Source organism: Gymnoscopelus braueri (genome assembly GCF_963280865.1).
Source record: "Gymnoscopelus braueri genome assembly, chromosome: 14".
NCBI lineage: Eukaryota > Metazoa > Chordata > Actinopteri > Myctophiformes > Myctophidae > Gymnoscopelus > Gymnoscopelus braueri.
Genome location: NC_137619.1, coordinates 15,325,670 through 15,345,706, shown reverse-complemented (window position 1 = coordinate 15,345,706; position 20,037 = coordinate 15,325,670). Strand labels below are relative to the sequence as shown.

Below are 20,037 nucleotides of genomic sequence, written 5' to 3'. Positions count from 1 at the left end.
CATATATCAGGAACAGTAAAGGTCCTAATATACTTCCTTGCGGAACGCCACAACTCACTGGGAGGGGGGGACAGGGTTCCGTTTACTTCGACCACCTGTTCCCTCCCCTCCAGATAGGATCTCATCCAGCTAGCCGACGTATCATCAAAACCTATTGCTTTTAGCTTATCATGCAGAATTGGGTGATTAACGGTGTCAAAGGCCTTCTGGAGGTCCAGCATGACCATGCCGCAAAATTTGCCGTTGTCGCCTCTTGTTTGATATAGTCGTTCAAATAGAGAAGGCATGATTCAGTGGAGTGTTTTTTTCTGAAGCCAGATTGGAATTTGTAAATTAGATTTTTGTCCGCAAGATACTTATCAACCTGTTCATAAAAAAGTTTTTCCATGACTTTCGAAGTTTCGAGATGGAGCTAAGAATAGAAATAGGGCGGTAGTTGCCGGGGTCTAATTTGCTTCCTTTTTTGTACAGTGGGGTCACTCTTGCTATTTTGAAGTCGCTAGGGACCCGTCCCTGTTTGATGGAGAGGTTTATTATGTGGGTGATGATTGGAGCAATGGAGGCGGCTGAGTCTTTTAGAAATTTGGAGGGAATATTGTCGAGGCCTGTGGCTCGGTGTTGTTGTAGTGCGCTCAATTTTTTAAACACCTCATCTGTTGTCACCATGGTGAGTTTAAAATCATCTTTGCGTACACCTAGTTTTTCGTAAAATGAGTCAACATGCTCTTTACCGTAGCTCCCAGAGTGAGGGGGTAGTTTTTCAACCAGTTCTGAGGCTATGGTCGTAAAGAAGATGCCTCATTCACCTTGAGGCTGATGTTTGCAAACCTGGTTTTCAAATTTTAGCTGCAAAAGTATTTTTGCTGTTGAGTAACTTCCGAAGCTCACAAGGTTTGTTTTGGTTTTCTTCAATGTTGTCATCGAGGTCGTTTTTTTGTGATGATCTGATCATGGCAGTTACTTTGTTTCTTAGCTTATTTCTCTCTCTTATAAGTTTAGCTAGGTGGGTTTCGAGACCTTTGTTGAAGCGTTTGGCGAGGTTAATCCTACATTTATGAAGTTCAGAACACTTTTTGTTTCTGAGTTTCATGGCAGTAAGTATGTCCGAATTCTTCCATGGTTCCGAGCGGGTTTTGACCCTGACGGTTTGTGTGTGTGTGTGTGTGTGTGTGTGTGTGTGTGTGTGTGTGTGTGTGTGTGTGTGTGTGTGTGTGTGTGTCTGTGCGCGCGTGCGTGTACAGTGTGAAACTGTAACCTGAAATTGAAAGTATGCAATTAACTTATTTATTTTTCTTATACATTAATGTTGTTCAAAATGAGTCTCCAGTGAAGTGAAACAGATAAGTAAAGATCAATTGTGAAAATAGCCGATATACAAGCTCACGACGCCTCGCATTGAGCTTGTAGATCAGCTATTTTCACTATTTTACAATTAATAGTATTTGACAATTTGGCCAATGTTTGACCAGTTTTTATAGTAAAGTTTGTTGATTACTTTTGATGCAGTATTGGTATTTCTTTAAAAAGAAAGAACATTTTCATTTTTTTTTTAGGTATAAAAAATGTTACTTGTCACTTTACTGTCATCTGGGGACCCCCCCAAAATCACGTGTGGACCCCCCTGGGGGTCCCTTCCCACAGGTTGAGAACCCCTGGACTACACAACAGATTCTTCCCCAGGCCAAAGTGTTAACCAAACAAAGGGTCATGACAAACTTTTATGGGTTGCGACTCGCGAGTATATATCCCTCTTTTTTTTGTAATCTTTTCAAGGGAAATTCAGAAAAAATAAACAGTCAGACATTTTCAAAAAAAGTTTTTAAACTTCTTAAAAAGTACTGAAAATATTTTAACTATTGGGTCCTGGGTAGATTTGGGTTAAGGGTTAAAGTGGTTTAACTGTTCTTCAGTTTGCTGGGGAACCCATGGAACACCCCTCAAGGACCCAGGCGGACCCCATAGGAACAAAATTATAGTAAGACCTCTGGTTCTGAACTGACTGAAACAACAGCTGGTTGTCAGGAGTGCGATCATTTTTTATTTTTGTATACTGAGATACATCATGATGTTTACTGACATTGGCACAAATGATACCAGGCTACATGTACATTATGTTCAAAACACGTTTACCACGACACAGACACACTTAGATCAACATGACAAGAGACATGCACAAACAAGGCCCCGGAGTGTGAGGAGGGGTGGGGGTTAGCTTCAGTGGCTATCGCTAACTACTGTACACCGTCACTGACCGATGGCTGGCCAGAACACAAGAAGTAACCAATCACGATGAACGATGTCACAGATTGACCAGGTCCAGGTGATGAGGATCAGGGAGAGATGGAGAGGAGAGGGGAGAGGAGGAGAGGAGAGGAGAGGGGAGAGGAGGAGAGGAGAGGAGAGGAGAGGAGAGGAGAGGAGAGGAGAGGAGAGGAGAGGTAATACCTAACATATTAACACAAATTGTTAACACTGAGCACCATAACAAATATAAGGTTAAATATCGACAATGAATATCAACCTCATAAATAATATGTTTTCAATTACACAGATATTTAACTCTGATACAAGTTGCACACCGTCCCATATAATATTGTTTTATAATTTTCCCTAGCACAATTCACACACACACACACACACACACACACACACACACACACACACACACACACACACACACACACACACACACACACACACACACACACACACACACACACACTCACTCACTCACTCACTCACTCACTCACTCACTCACTCACTCACTCACTCTACACCTTTGTACAGTTCTATTCTCGGTCAACAATGAAGTAATACTTCTGGACACAGTAGGGTCACAGCAGGGTCAGTTGAAGGTCATCTCAAGGTTTCGGGAGGTTTCGGGGGAAGGGTGGTGATTGGGATCAAACTTGGGGTGGGGGTGGGGGTGGGGGGTGGGGGGTAGTCACATGCAGACTGATATGTACAGCGTATTTTGTTTCTCCCCTTCATCCACACCCCCCATCCATCCATCCATCCCTCCCTCCCTCTCTTATTCTTTTCACAAACCAGTTCCCCTCGCTCTGCGTCTCTCTCTCTTCCACAACGGCTTTATATATATAGCCTTATTCATGCGGAGCTCACACTGGCAGATACAAAGCTACAGACTACCATTCATTTTCAATGGAAGTCAGCTACACGAAGATACAAAGCTACAGTCAACCATTCATTTTCAATGGAAGCCAGCGACATGAAGATACAAAGCTACAGTGCACTCGACGTTTGTAGCTGCTACAAAAAAGCGACAACAGATACCAAAGCTACAAATCCAAGTTGTGCTGGCTTCAACAACTTCAGCTACAAAGCTGACAAAACTGACGGAACAAAGCTGCTCTCCACTCCACACAATTCCTGTGAACCACAGGCTTTATTTTCCTTCATATTTTTTCCTGCTTGTCCGACGCACGCTCGATGAAGTCAACGAGCTTGTTGTGCAACAGTTAAACAGAAACTCCGCGACAGATTATGCTGCTTTGCTTCGTATCTTTGCATCTTTTGTATCTGCCAGTGTGAACGCAGCAGCATTTATACTTCGTTGTACGGCGGCGGCGCGCAACGAAAATAGCCGATCTGCAGGCAACACGGCGCGTTTGCGTGTTGCCTGCAGATCGGCTATTTTCGTTGCACGACGCCACTGTGCGGCGGAGCACGACTTAGGCATGCCGCTTCCTTTGTCCCTCTCTCTCCCCGCCGCCTCCATCCCTCCCTCCCTCCCTCTCCCTCCATCGCCCGTCTCCCTCTATTTCAGGTCGCCGGCATCCCCCGCGATGGTCTTCTTGATGCGCAGCAGCATGGTGGTCAGCCACTGGTCCAGGCGAGACACAGAGTCGAAGTCCTTCACCGCCTCCGTGAACGCCTCGGCGTTCTGCTCCTCGTGGGCGTCCAGAAGTTTCTGTATCGACAAGCGTTTTTTATGTGAAATTTATAATGATAATAGATATTGGGCAAATACATGACCCTAAAATTATATCAGAAGCTCTTTACACACATACATTTGCACTCAAAGCATCCACAATGGAAATAAAAAAAGTCACGACACAGACAGCAGAAGAGAGACAGAGAGAGAGAGAGAGAGAGACAGACAGACAGACAGACAGACAGACAGCAGGAGAGAGCCACAGACAGCAGGAGAGAGAAAGACAGAGCGAGAGACAGGAAGATCATTACCTTTAACAGTTTAAGTTCTCTGGAATCTGAAAATGCTGGGAACATCTCTTCATACTTCTCTATGGCCAGCTGGAGTACACACACACACACACGCACGCACGCACGCACGCACGCACGCACGCACGCACGCACGCACGCACGCACACGCACACGCACACGCACACGCACACACACACACACACACACATTATTGAAAAGTGATTGCCTACGTCTCTTAGTAAGAATCTTCGCTTAGTCATTATTAGGGTTCTGGGTTTGATCTCTGGCTCCCACTGGGTTAGTGTCCAAATAGTGAAAAATAGCAGATCTACAAGTTCACAATACATTGTGATGCAATGTGAGCGTGTAGATTAGCACATTTTCACTTGTTTTGTGCGACACTGTTGTATGACAAAGTGTAAAATACTAGCCTGGTTCCAGACCATAGACCCCGCCCACTCTCTGAGTTGACTGCCTCAGCTTCAGTCTGATAATCAGGTCAGTAAAGTACGGCTTAAGTGGCTAATCAGCAGATTCAGCACGCAAAAAGGGTAATTGATAGAATAATCGCTATGGAAACTAGAAAAAGTGCTCCTCGGAGCACAGGTCTCCGCCAGGTCAGGTAAGTTATTGTGGCCTCCTGGTGGCGCTATAATAGGCCAATGTGAAAAGGGTGGCATTTCTTCCTCGGCCTAGTGGGAATGTGCGTGCAAATTTTCACGGAAATCGCACGCCACGTTCATGATTTCAGACATTTAGTTCAAAACGGACCAATCCTGCAAACTTTGGAAGTCAACCTTAGCCAATCAGGATGGAATATGAAGTATCGGACAGATGCGTCTTGATCACATGACTATAGAGATACAGTGTACCGATGTGCGTGATGTTTGGATAAAATGTGAAGGATTAATATCCAAAAATGTATTTGACATAAGTCGGCCTCCTGGTGGCGCTGTAAAAAGCAGATGTGAAAAATGCAGTGCAGATGTTTTTCCTTGGCCGGAGTAGGCGTGCAAAGTTTCACGCAGATCGGTGCAGTTATAGTTAAAAATGCAAATTGGCCTGTTATAGCGCCACCATGAGGCTGATGTGAAAAGTTTTAAGTGCCATTTCTTCCTCGGCCTAGTGGGAATGTGCGTGTGCAATTTTATGGAAATGGCAAGCTGCGTTCATGATTTGAGGCAGTTTGTTCAAAACGGACCAATCCTGCAAACTTTGGATGGTAACCTTAGCCAATGAGGATGGCATATGGGAAATCGGACAGATCAGGGTTGATCACATGACTATAGAGATACTGTGTACCGATTTGCATGAGGTTTGGTTAAAAACTGTAGGAGTAATGGGGAAAAATGGGTTTTGCACAAATCGACCTCCTGGTGGCGCTATGACAGGCCTATGTGAAAAATTTCAGGCAGAGGTTCTGAATTGGCATCCAGGGAGTGTGTGTGCACAGTTTCGCAGCGACCGGGCCAACGGTGCCTGAGATTTGGTGCTAACACACAGGCAGGACACACGGACGGACGGACGGACGGACACACGGACACACGGACACACGGACGGACGGACAGGGGCGAAAACATACTCTCTCGCCATGCCTTTCGGCCTGGCGGAGACAATAATGGATGGTTGAAGTGATACCTTTGCGTTGAGTTCATCCACGATGAAGTGGCACAGCGATGCTTTGAAGAAATATTCTTTAGCGTTGTACTTCAACAGAGGATTGTCCATGGTGTTAGTAGCCACCTATAATAACAATGATAATAACTTTATTTAAATAGCATTTTTCTAGATATGACAGAGTCACAAAGTGCTGCACAAACTTAGGACAGAATGCACATAAAATTAGCTAATACAAATAACCATGAGCAAAAGGTAATGAAACAAAGAAAAGGTTATTTACAGGAATGCTTTCTGGAACATATACGTTTTGTGATTTAAAAGATATAGGCAAATTGTCTCTTATGAGAGCAAGCACTAAGTACACGCACACACGCACGCACGCACACACACACACACACAGTAAACACAATCATCACCGTCATCATCATCTTTTTGTAGAGATCAAGGCTTTCAACTATGTTGTTCTAAATGATATCCCATGACTTTTTGTTTGACATGTCGTGTCTGTAGGACTGTGGGTTACCAGGCCTAGCTGCTTGGAATAAAGTGTAGAAGACGTCAGGACTTGTTTGATCATGGTTCGATTTATTCAGCAACAACAAACATATTTTCCATTATAATATTTTCAGTGCCTGTGGTACAATTTAGCTATTTAGCAGACGCTCTCGTCCAGTGTCTTACAAAGCGCAAGATCAGAGTAAAATAGCTTGAACCAGCAAATGACAGGGTAAATGGTCACATAAGTACAGTGCAAAGAAGAAACAATTAGTGCTATGGTACCATGGTAAACATCAAACCTATAGGGGTTTGCGGGTTGCAGTTTATTTGGGGTTGTCTCTAAAGTGTATTTGCTTATTTGGGCTTCATTCCTAATGTTGTTTAAACCAGTGGTTCTCAAACATTTTCATGTCAAGGGCCATGTATTTTGCTCCAAAATACATGGAGCAGACCCCCATCTGAAAATATTTTGTGCCAGGGATCCCCCATAAAACATTTATTTGTGTTGTTAAAATGCTCCAATTCTAGGGTTAAAGTGGTTAAACAGATTCGTAATCTATATTATCTAATTTTGCCTTACCCGAAGGCCTTACCCGAAGGCTGTCACTTCGAGATCTACAAGCTCGAAGCGACGCGTTTCGAGCTTGTAGATCTGCTACTATTTCCGTTTTTGAATTTGAATAACGGTTTTGGACATATGGGGTTTCCACCCGACAGAGACAAAATACAGTGTACACACACACAGATGTTACCTGTTCGTAGATCTCGATCGCTTTCTGGTACTGCTCTAACTGGGCACTGTAGTGGCCCACTTTCAGAAGACACTTGTTGGCTGAGCTGAAACACAAACAAACATGCCTGTGAAGCTTGTACTAGGCCCAACTTGTGAAAAACGCTTTTCCAGACTTTTCCCAAATGTTCCAAAAAAGTGAACATAGCCACACTACAAGCTCACAATGCATTGACATGAAACGGCTTGTGAGCTTGAAGCTCCTAACTAGGGTTGCCAAATGTCCCTTGCGACACGGAATAGCCCCTTATCTGGAACTGTAAACAGCACGTGGTACAGTCAGACATTATGGCTAAAAGGATATCACAAAAAAAGTCCTGGGGACTTGTTTCCATTGTGGTCCTATGTATTCAATTAATCAACATAGCATAACAAATGTACACAATAATGTCATCAACAAATACAAACACTATGTACAAAAGAAAGAAAATTACATTTACCTCCCCTTGTGGTCCCAGTGTTACACATCCTTTAAGGGATCGTGTCAGGGCATTCAACATTTTGGTGGCAGAGTAGTAGAATGAGAACTTTCTCATGTTTGTTCTAAATTTGGGTGGTACCAGATCGTTGTCATTCCCTCTAGTCCTGTGGCTGTGGGTGTCACTCACTTTGGAGAAGTAGTATGAGGTATGAGGGTATTGGCATGTAGAGAGGCTGTTTTCTAACTACCAGAGGTCTCTTATTTCCAAGGAAAATAAAGGACGCCCAGAAAAAGATATAAATCTCACTGTATATAAAATGTATGTTTGAACTTGAATGTATGTTTGAAGCAAGATGTGCGTCATTGATTGATTCCCCAAAAATCTGGAACAAAGTGTGTCCCTTATCAGTTCAATAAGGGACACGTTTTTTAGTTTCCAAATGTGGGATGATTCCTTTATTCCAAGGGACGTTTGGCAACCCTATGTGGAAGTGTCCCTGAGCAAGACACTGGTGGTGAGCTGAAAGTGAATTTCCGCCGTGGGAGTGACTCAAGGTCTCCTCTCTTACCTCCTCCTCACACACAACTAATATGTTTTGAACAGAATGTTGTAACTGGTTATAGAGTGGCTAGTAGAATGAGAAATTCACCAGCAAATGTAATGTATTAGGAGACAAATAGTAAATACATAAACTCATAATAACAATAACATAGCAAATCTTACACATAACAACACTTACTATTGATCCAGACAGAAAACTCACCTGTTGGATTCTTCTCCCTTATAGTAGTCTGCTGCCTGCTCATAGTGGGCAATGGCCTGAATGCGCGCGCGCACACACACACACACACACACACACACACACACACACACACACACACACACACACACACACACACACACACACACACACACACACACACACACACACACACAGTTGTGACATGAAATTAAAATGACAAAATTCAGCATCAAAACATGTCATTGGTGGGATCACACGTAGGACGTAGCCTATCAGAGGAGACACGTGGTCATCTCTACACCAGTGGTTTCCACGAAGGGGGGTCCCCAAATGATTTTGGAGGGTCCCCAGAGAATTAGCTTAATGTGCAACATTGTTTTCTCACTCAACAGTAAACAAACCAACATACAGTATAAGTGTACCGGGTATCTTACTATCTTCACATTTCTGAAGTGAAAATTTAAGGACTTTACCTCTAAAATAGAAAAAAAATAAAACTGATAAGACCATTACTACGTCAAAGGTTACCAACACACTTCAAACATTGGCCAAATTGTCATTACCTAAAAAAGAGGCAAACATTGTGAAAATAGCTGATCTGCACGCTCACAACAAACTACATTGATACATTGCGAGATCGGCATGTAGTTTGGCTATTTTCACAATATGTATCTGTGGAACCGAGTCTAACAAGATGTAACGTCTCAACTCCTACATTCCCAAGTGCTTGTCAGGGTGGGGGGTCCCCAGTTCAAATATTATTATTTTGGGGAGCCACGGCTAGTGGCTCCCCAAAAAAAGGTTTGGGAGTTTGGTTGACACCCTCCCGAATGAACCAAGCAGTAGAGGTCAGCAGTGACTACAGTAGGCTACAATAGGCTCTATGCACAGCAGCCATATTGGAAAGAAATTGGGCCTCTTCCTCACTTCCTTCACATGTGTTACCAGTGATACTAATGAACGCTCTGTTCTATTTAGTGTAGCACAGTGGTTCTCAAACATTTAAATTTCAAGGACCCCCATAACTCTGAGAGTGTACAAATGGACCCTTGTGGGTCCATTTGGGACACTCTCAGGGTTAAGGCCAGTCCACACCAATGCAACTCCTTGCAACTACTTGCAACCATTATCCCCAAATGGCGTAGGGAGGGCGCAAGGAGTTGCATTGGTGTTGACTGGCCTTAATACTGTTTTGTTGCAAGGAGTTGCAAGGAGTGGCATTGGTGTGGACTGGCCTTTACACACTCATAAGTGGCCATTTGGAACCCCCTCAAGGAACCAAGAGGGTCCAGAATGGAACACAACCTTAATTAACAAGAAGTAAGGAAGAGGCTCAATTTCTTTCCAATATTGTCGGACCAGGCAAGGCAAAAAAAAACTTCCAAGAACCAATTCTTGATGGGAAACTAACAGGAAGAAACCTTGGGAAGAGAATGTCTATAACTGTCAATGCTTTTCTTTTGGTTGAATGTCTATAACTGTCAATGCTTTTCTTTTGGTTGAATGTCTATAACTTTCAATGTTTTTCTTTTGGTTGAATGTCTATAACTGTCAATGCTTTTCTTTTGGGTTGTGTATCGGCGGTGGGTTTCAAGTTAGCTAGCCAGCAAGCTATCAGAAGATGGAAAAAGTAATAATGCAAAAGTGTCTCCCTCTTTCCCTCTTTACCTTCTCAATGTCAACCAGTTCAGACTCGTACACCTCTGCTATGGTGATGTGGTGCTTGGCTGCAATTGTAAACCGACCCTGTGAACACACACACACACACACACGCACGCACGCACGCACACACACACACACACACACACACACACACACACACACACACACACACACACACACACACACACACACACACACACACACACACACACACACACACACACACACACACACACACACACACACACACACGCACACACACACACACACACACACACGCACACGCGCACACACACAAACACACAACGTGTTAGTAGCCGATGAATACATATAATATAATAATAATAATAACTTTATTTATATAGCACTTTTCAAAAATATAGGTATATGAAGAGCAGTATTGACAGTGAGTTTGTTTAATTGAAGGGGTTGAAGCTCTCACCATGTCAGTGTAGATATCGATGGCCTGGTTGAGACAGTTGATGGCCTCTGCAGAGAGATTCAAGAGAAAACACCTTGAATACAGTGTTGCCGGATTTTGCAAGAGAAACTATACAAAAACAAGCCTCTTGTTTTCTCTCAAGATTTGCAAAACCCTAAACAGTTCTGGAAATGGATAAACCGCCTTCTGAGTCCTAGAAAAAATTTTGTCGCACAAATTCGTAGTAATGACGAGGTTGTTCATGGCCCTGCTCTCATCTCAAATATTTTTTATCTTCATTTTTCTTCTGTTGGTAACATTTAAGGTCATTACACACCGGCGAATATGCGAATATACGGAAAATTCTGACTCGTTCCGAATAATTAAAAGGCGCTTTTTCGCTTTGCTTTTTCGCTCCATGGAAGCTTGCATTGACTTTATTTATAAGATTAAAAAAAAACTGAATTATTCGCATGAAAAATTCGCCCCCGGTGTGTAAGGGCCTTTACTCTAATGAGGCAACAAATATGTTAGCAATCCTATTATTCCTGGATCTTTAACCTTTAGATCTATTTTACCCACTGAAATTTCAAAAGTCATTCCTGACCTAAAAGATGGATGTGCTGTTGGTACTGATGGTTTAAATGCAACATTTATTAAATTATCTTCTCAAGTAGTTATTTATCCTCTAGCTGATTTGTTTAATTTGTCATTATCTACCTGTCAGCTTCCATCTGTTTGGAAATATGCTATAAGGTTACTCCACTTCATAAGGGAGATGATCCATTGGATGTTAACAACTACAGACCCAATCTCTATCATTTGTTCTACTACTAAAATATTAGAAAAGTTCATTTCTAATCAATTATCTCAATATGTGTAAATGATTTCAATATATTATCTCCATTTCAATCTGTCTTTCATTAAAAAAAATCTACCACTACTGCTCTCACAAAATTTACCAATGATGTATTTTCTTCTTTTGACAAAGGTCAATTAACAGGTGCTATTTTTCTTCATTTAACAGGCTTTTTATTTGATTGATCATTATTTACTTTTAGATAAACTGTATGCAATTGGTGTTTCTCAGTAAGCGTTATTTTGGTTTAACACTAATCTTCATTGTCAGTGTGTTTCTTACTTTCTTTTCATCAAGCTCATTCAGAATTTCTTGTGGTCTATAAGGGGGTCCCACAAGGTTCTACAGTATATTGGGTCCTTTACTTTTTTCAATTTGTATTAATGATCTTCCCAAAATGGTGTCACTTTGTTCTATGCATTTATTTGCAGATGGTTATTCACTCATCTCACTCTGATCTGGCTCAAATTCAAAGCTCTCTGCAGTCAGAATTGTATTTGGAATTGTATTTGGTTTAGGGCTGGCTTTCAAATAACAATCTGACATTGAACAAGCGGAAGTCCTGTATGCTTTTTGGTACTAGAAATAATCTCAGTCATTCTGTTGACTTAAATACCTGGGACTTTGGTTGGATTCTGAGCTTTCTTTTAAGCCTCACATTGATTTAATTAGAACTAAAATAAACATCAGTCTTAAAATAATGTACAGATCAATCAACTATCAAAATAAGAAAACGAATTGCTCAGCAGCTGTTATTTACTGTACTGGACAATGGTGACATGATTTACCAGAACAACTCTGAAACACAACTCCATTCCTTAAATGTTGTCTATAATAGTATTTGTAGATTTGTTTTGAGGTGTCCTTATTGTACGCATCATTGTGTTATGTATGATTCATTGAACTGGTTAGCACCCCAAGCTGGCCGCGTTTCCCAAAGAGATGCGTAGAGATGCTGCGTAGATGCTGCGCAGGCCCTAAGGGTCTTACGTGCATCCACACAGGCTGCGTAGTACCTTAATTAGCAGGCACGTAAGAGCCGGGTTTTCCTAAAGTGATTTCAGGTCGTGCGTAGCCTACGCAGCTTGCGTAAGAGCCTCCTACACAGCTGGGACTACGCTCTACCCTCATTAGTAGCAGCTGGTTGTGCCCTACGTGCTATCGAAACTGGCTTCAGGAAACACCATCGTCGTAGGTTCTCAAGTGCACGGCGTTACGTGTATGCTAAAACTAGATTCGGGAAACTAAAGGTATATAAATGAGGCTGAGCTAAACATGTTTCCTTAAATTCGAAGTTTTATAGTTAAACGTTACGAAAGTCCCCAGTTCCTCTCACAAAGTGACAGCTGTTGCGCTTGCCATGTTTATGAATGTTAAAAAAATATTTTTAAAATAGCAGATCTACAAGCTCACAACGCATCACAAGCTTGTAGATCTGCTATTTTTAAAATATTTTAATACATATTAAACTTGGGAAATGGGACATTCTGCATACTTTTACTTTTGGTATTTTAAGTATATTTAATTTACTTGCATAATGGGGTTACTTTAGTGTTTTATTTACCTTGCAGATGTCACCTCACCGCTGTAATTTAATTCATAAATATATTATTCAAACGTTGTATTTGGAGTGGACTGCTTCAGGACATCTGACAGTTGGTTCTGGTATTTCAATGATCCATTTCACTGTATATATTCGCAAAGGGTGTTTAAACTGCTGTGTCGCGTAGGACAGCACTACGTAGTTTACGTAGGCTTTATGTAGGCTTCGTACAGGAGGTCTTTACGTGCATGCCGTTTCCCGAATGTAGTTTTAGCACACACGTAACGCTGTGCACTTGAGAACCTACGACGATGGTGTCTCCCGAAGCCAGTTTAGATAGCACGTAGGGCACAAACAGCTGCTACTAATGAAGATAGTGAGTAGCGGGGTTGCTACTGCGCAGCTGCGTGGAGGCTCTTACGCAGCTTCTAGGCTACGCACGAGCTGAAATTCGTTTGGGAAACCCGGCCATTTTCATTGGTTGCTTTTCGTTTTCAAATGATTTTACTTTAATTATCCTACATACTTAAAACCATTTAGAGCCATTAACATATTTTTTTCATTGTGCCCAGCATTTCCTCAACAAATTGGGAGACGTACTTTTAAGTTCAAAGCACTGTCAGACCTTGTCAAATAGATCAATTTATTTTTTTAATGCTTTAATACAAGACTTCTTTGCTGGTTCACCTTACATCTAGCTGTTCCTGTTTCTGATTATTATTATTTTAAAGATGATCCTATATTGGCATCATGTTTGTTTATTTGCATTGATTGTTATATTTTATTAAAATGTTATTTTGTTTAAATTAAAAAAAAATCCAAGGATACTAGTATACTGTAGTGGGGTTTGAGATGGTGGAAGAGCTTTTATGTTGTTGGATAGTTTTTCTTGTTTTGTTTTGTTTTGTGCTCTGATGACCCCCTCGAAAACGACATGCTGCATTTTAAGGGGCTTATTATCCTCCAGTGAAATTTCAAAATAAAAGAATAAATAAAGCCCCAAAAAAGTGACTAGGCCACATGATGTCATGCACAGGGGGGTTTAAACCTATTCTTCTGCCTACTCATACGTCATGTCCTAGTATGAGCGAATAGGGAAGGGGATCAATGTCACGTGATTCCCTTGTTTGACCCGGGAAAAAACTCTGATGTGTCTCAAAGAATATGATTATCGGCAGAATTGCGTAAAGTTTTGAATATTTGGCGGTCCCGTTAAAATGTTTCATAAGATCGGTGGTGTGTGTGTGTGTGTGTGTGTGTGTGTGTGTGTGTGTGTGTGTGTGTGTGTGTGTGTGTGTGTGTGTGTATGTGTGTGTGGGTGTCTCACCCTGTGGGTCAGCCTTCTTGTACGCGTTTCCTGCGTCAACGAAGCTGGTGGCTGAGTCCAGTTTGTTTTGCAGCGTCATGTGGAGCCTGGCGGCCTGGCAGAACGCATTACCTGCAGCTACACACGCACACACGCGCACACACGCGCACACACGCGCACACACACACACACACACACACACACACACACACACACACACACACACACACACACACACACACACACACACACACACACACACACACACACACACACACACACACACTTTATCCGGAGTGACTTACAGTAAGCAAGGTAAACACAGTAAACTAGGATCACAGGTAAACCAAGAACCTAGCATCAGTCTAAACAATATACTATCAAAATAATAATCTGTAGGCCTACATTGAAACTTTACTTTACTATGGATCAACATCCTACAGATACAACAAACAGAGAATAGTTCACATACAAAAGTTAAGAAGTACATTTCAGAAATGTTCAATTTTATAATATTGTTCATTTCATGATAAAAAAGGAGGAGAAAATATAGGATACCAGCCTAAACATTAACCTAGCATCAGTCTAAACAATATGCTATCAAAATAATAATCTGTACATTGAAACTATAGGATACCAGGTAAACAATGAACCTAGCATCTATCTAATTATAAATGCTATCCAGATTACATTTTAACATTGTGGTAAAGAAAAAACAAGCCCAAGTGACAAAAACATGAGATCTTAGTTGTATGCCCGCCCGGCATGCAACTAAGAATAGATTAGACATAACTCTATACTAATCCTAATCCCATCCCGAATCTTCTCCTAATTGTGTGTGTGTGTGTGTGTGTGTGTGTGTGTGTGTGTGTGTGTGTGTGTGTGTGTGTGTGTGTGTGTGCGTGTGCGTGCGTGTGCGTGTGCGTGTGCGTGTGTGTGTGTGTGTGTGTGACCTACCACTCCAGTTCTTGGCCATCTTGAACATGTTGGCAGCTCTGGCGTACATCTCACAGGCATCCTCCACTTTATGGTTCCCCCTAACACACACACACACACACACACACACACACACACACACACACACACACAGTTTTCATTGTGAAAATTCAGCTCAAAATTTCAGAAACCGGGTTCAAATCCGCGGTAGAAGAGGAAAGTTACTTAGTGCTGCTTTAAGAGAGAAGATAAGTACTGTAAGTAGATATGTAAATAACAAACCAGTGACTGAGAAAGGGGCGCCGTGAACATAAAGCAGGCTAATTCACTCTAATTGAAACTGGAGGTGGGACAGGCTCATTAAAACACATTGATTAGGTTGGTTCTGAATGAATGGTGTCTCTCACCTTGGGACCAGTGCCTCCATGTCTGCTTATTGTAAGCGACTTTGGGCTTGATTTTCTGTAAAGTTGCTTGTAAATATTGGTAGTTGCAGTTTTTTTGGGCTTGTTTCTAAAGTGTATAGTTGGGCTTTGCTTCCTAACTAGTTTAAACTAGTGGTTCTCAAACATTTTCAAATCAAGGACCCCCTAATTAATATTTATTTGTCCAAAGACCCCCCCCATCTGAAAATATTTTATGCCAGGTACCCCCATACAAGATTTGCGTTGTTAAATTGTTTCAAAGAATATTCAAAATGTGTCACTATTTTTCACAACGCGTCGCATCGCAACGCATTGTGAGCTTGTAGATCGGCTATTTTCAAATAGCCGATTATTATAGGTTTGTGGCCCTATTGTCACTTCTATTGGGCTAGTTTTCATAGACCTGGTTGCTTATTTCCCTCCCAAAATCTGGCAACGCTGCTTGGGACCAAGGCTTATTAAAACATGGGGCAAGAACGGAGGAACTGTAATCTCTCCCCCTGAGGCTGAGGCACATTATACAGTACATACTAGGACAGATTATGGATTGGGGAGCCATTTGAAGGTTTGAGACAGGCAATTATTTTGTACCCTTTTGCTCTCCCAAATTAGTTGTTGTTATGCCAACGGTCCCCGCACACTGTTAAACAATATGGACAACAGGAGACGTCACCCGTTGTTTTTTTTCTACAGACCAGTTTTAATTTAGATCTGAGAGTGTAAAAATGTACCCATAAGGGTGAATTTACTGAGCAGTTTAGAGTCTATCTGTTATGATGAAGGTGATGTGTGAAAAGTAGAGATGTACCGATACCAGATTTTCTTTCACCGATTCTGATGCCCACAACTTGTGTATCGGTCGATATATCCAATACCAGTGTGTAGTTTAAAAACAACCTTGGACAGCGGTTCTAAAACTTGGGGTCCAGGGGCCCTCTGGGTTCCTTGAGGGGGTTCCAAATGGGTTCCAAATGAGCTGCAGCTGCGCGAGAAAGAGCAGGCTCTGGTGCCGTGATCATAGAGCGCTCCCTCCGGTCTAATGACAGTGACTGGAGGTGCAGGTTTTGGAGGTCAACTGCATTAAATTGCTATTATTGTTTACGCACAACAGAAACCAAGGATTATATATTTCAAGAGCGAGAGATCACAGTAAACATCCTAAGCATCTGAAAGTTTGATGGGATGCATTTTTACACGTGAGTGCAGTGACCACTTATCCATTGCATCCTATGAGCGGTGGGGTTCATTTGGTGCCGGCCTAAGCGCGCATACTGGTTCTTATCAGTGTGACGTTGTCTGATAAGGGGTCTATTTGTACACTCTCAGAGTTATGGGGGTCCTTGAAATTAAAAAGTCTAAGAACCACTGATCTAGGAATAGATATAAAAAAATATATAGTAATTGATGAAGTTAGTAAGTTAGCTTCAGGTTAGTAAAATAATAATGTAACAGTAAGAGTATAAAACAGTAGTGCAACATCAACTGAAGCATTAAAAATATGACTGTAAATGAAATTTCATCATGTGATAAATGACGTGGTATAGGATTGGCACAGACTGGCATACTCGCTGATACCAAACCAGCATTTTATACACAGGGAGTATCGGCAGCTTTTACTGGTATCGGTATCTGAAAAACTCTAGTGACAAGACAAGATGACAATGATGTGACAGCTGGAATAATGATAGAATTAAATGAGATATGAAGAAAACGTTTATTATGAGCGTGTTTTTTTGGGGGGGGGGGGGGGGGGGGGAATTATGTATTTCTGGAGACCTAAGAGATTAGACTAAGATCTGTATTTGTGCACATACACACTCATTCTGCAGGTCTACAAAATCACCTTCCCATTCACTGTATATGCACAATAAAATGGCCAGTGCTGGACCCGTAAGGTCCATTTGGTTCCATTTGTACCCAGTTAGTTCAATTAACACTGTCTGTCTGTCTGGACAGATTTATACCTGATTAGCCTACATTACAAAGGTTAATGATTCATACTCATCGTCTATCTACGCCCACCCCTTTGTCCATAAAGTTATTGATTTTTTAAATTGGCTCCAATGTGACCGATCCCACATAGCCTACAGCAGAGGTTCTAAACTTGGGGTTCGGGGACCCTCACAGTCCTTTTAGGGGGTTCCCGGGGGTCCCCCCAGCTATGATTGATAGTTAATCTTAACCAATAGTACATGTACAAGTAAATACAACAACAGAACATACAAGAATCTCTTTTGATCAGAGTTTCACTGTTATCTCTAGATAGATTGACAGACAGACAGACAGACAGACATTGACAAAATGACAGACCATATCAGACCAAATCATGTCCAACAAAATAAAACAATGTATGCAGCTGATCATCTTATCAAATGGAGGCCTAATATCATAGCCTGATATCAAATGGAAGGTTCTTGATCTTGATATAAAAGGTTACAGAATCACTGGCGTACACACACACACACACACACACACACACACACACACACACACACACACACACACACACACACACACACACACACACACACACACACACACACACACACACACACAGTAAATAAACACCCCCTGACCCCCCCCCCCCTCTCTCTCTCTCTCTCTCTATTACACGCACGACACGCACTCTGCCCCCGCATGGCAGGGCAGACTGCGCCACCACCACTCCCCCCTCCCTCCCCCGCCTCCCTGCATACATAGCGTCCCAAGCTCGGCCTTTTGAAACCGTTTAGTTTTATTTATCTAGGGCTAATTATCACATTAATTATTAATAAGACCCCGACGCGTCCAGTTACATAACATAACGTATCAAAACAAATTCACGTGTCTTCATCCATGCGTGATGATCCCGTTAATTAGAAATTAGTCAGTCCTCCCCCCAACATCAACAATCACATAAGAAAAAAAAAAAAACCAAAATCGCCGATCTGTAAGCTTAGAGATCGGTGATTTTCCGATCCACGACATTGAAAAAAAAAATAAAAAATAAAATGAAAAAAAAAATAAAATAATAATTACCCGAACATGCCGCCTAGGAACGAGCCGGACGCCTTGACCTTCTTGTCGGCCTCGGCCATCAGCTGGATGGCCTCCTTCTCCTTGCCGGTGTTGTCCATGTTTGGTGTGGATGCAGGACGAGGAACAGATCAGATCAGGCCGATGTGTGTTTGCTCTGCAGTGGCTTTTAGGATGGATGGATGGAGGACTGAGAGAGAGACGCTGTCCGTGGTGCTGATTGGAAGGAGGGAGGAGGAGCCGAGGAGGACTGGGAGAGAGACGCTGCCAGCGTTGCCATATTTTGCGAGAGAAGTAAGCAACCAGGTCTAGGAAAACAAGCCCAAAAGAAGCTATAGGTCATCACATCATGAGCACTTTAAACCTTTAAACCTATATGCATCGGCTACTTGAAAACGCATTGCGACGCGTTGTGAGCTTGTAGATCTGCTATTTTCAAAAGAAAATCTTGGAAAAAAGTGAAACATGTTGAATATCTTTTGAAACATTTTAACAACACAAATCTGTTTGGGGGTCCCTGGCACAAAATGGGGTCGGTGGACAAAACCATATTAATATGGGGGTCAAGAGTGGATCAAGAGTGTCTGCTAAATGCCTAAATTGTAAATTGTTGTATTCAATTTATCAAGACATGTACACATACAATAAACATACAAGACAATTAACACTAGCAGCAATAAAATGCATGTAAAAAATAAACATATGGGGGTCCTTGACATGAAAATGTTTGAGAACCACTCGTTTAAACGACATTAGGAAACAAGTCCAAATAAGCAACTATACACTTTAGAAACAAGCCCAAAAAAGCCCAATATTTACAAGCAACTTTGCCCAAAGTCACTTATAATAAGCAGACATGGCAACACTGTCCGTGGTGATATTATACTCTGTTTAGATGATAGGTTCTTGGTTTACCTATGATACTAGATTACTATTTCTATGCATTTGGTATAATACCCCTCTTACCTTGCTTACTGTAAATCGCTCTGGATTGTGTCTGCTAAATGCCTAAATTGTAAATCGTAAATTGTTAATTGTTGTCTTCAATTTATCAAGACATGTAAAGACAATAAACATACAAGACATCATAACACCAGCAGCAATAAAATATGTAAAAAAAATATATATATATATATATGGGGGTCCTTGACATGAAAATGTTTGAGAACAACTGGTTTAAACAACATTAGGAAACAAGCCCAAATAAGCAACTATACGCTTTAGAAACAAGCCCCAAAAAACTCAACCCGCAACAACCAATATTTACAAGCAACTTTGCAGAAAAACAAGCCCAAAGTCGCTTATAATAAGCAGACATGGCAACACTGTCCGTGGTGCTGATGCTGCGTGCTGAGCGAGCACCGCCTCTTCCTGGCTGCTCCACAGCCTCAGTTGTTGACTCAATACTGCCGCCCGGTGGCCGGGAGAGGAATCTGGAATGTTTGATTGATGGATTGAATACTTTATTAACTGGTGGAAAGTAACTAAGTACATTTACTCTTTACAGTACATTTGCTACACTTTTACTTCTCCTCCACTACATCTCAGAGACACATCTCAGAGACACAACATTCTGGAAGAATAGTCTCCACTAAGGTGTAGACTAATGGGGA

General features: G+C 41.8%; 1 protein-coding gene across 2 annotated transcripts; it reads right to left on the bottom strand.

Moving 5' to 3' along the window:
• Nucleotides 1-3,778: 3,778 nt before the first annotated feature.
• On the bottom strand, nucleotides 3,779-18,525 carry LOC308100152 (beta-soluble NSF attachment protein; the record flags this gene model as incomplete). Of its 2 annotated transcripts, XM_080449071.1 has the most annotated exons (10): nucleotides 3,779-3,931; nucleotides 4,207-4,275; nucleotides 5,824-5,928; nucleotides 7,056-7,140; nucleotides 8,279-8,334; nucleotides 9,926-10,003; nucleotides 10,362-10,408; nucleotides 14,070-14,186; nucleotides 15,006-15,085; nucleotides 18,428-18,525. In XM_080449071.1, 10 exons carry the CDS (start codon nucleotides 18,523-18,525, stop codon nucleotides 3,779-3,781), a joined length of 888 nt encoding a protein of 295 aa, XP_080305197.1. The 2 variants fall into 2 exon arrangements, with proteins under 2 accessions (XP_080305197.1, XP_080305198.1); XM_080449072.1 differs by lacking the exon at nucleotides 14,070-14,186.
• Nucleotides 18,526-20,037: the final 1,512 nt, after the last annotated feature.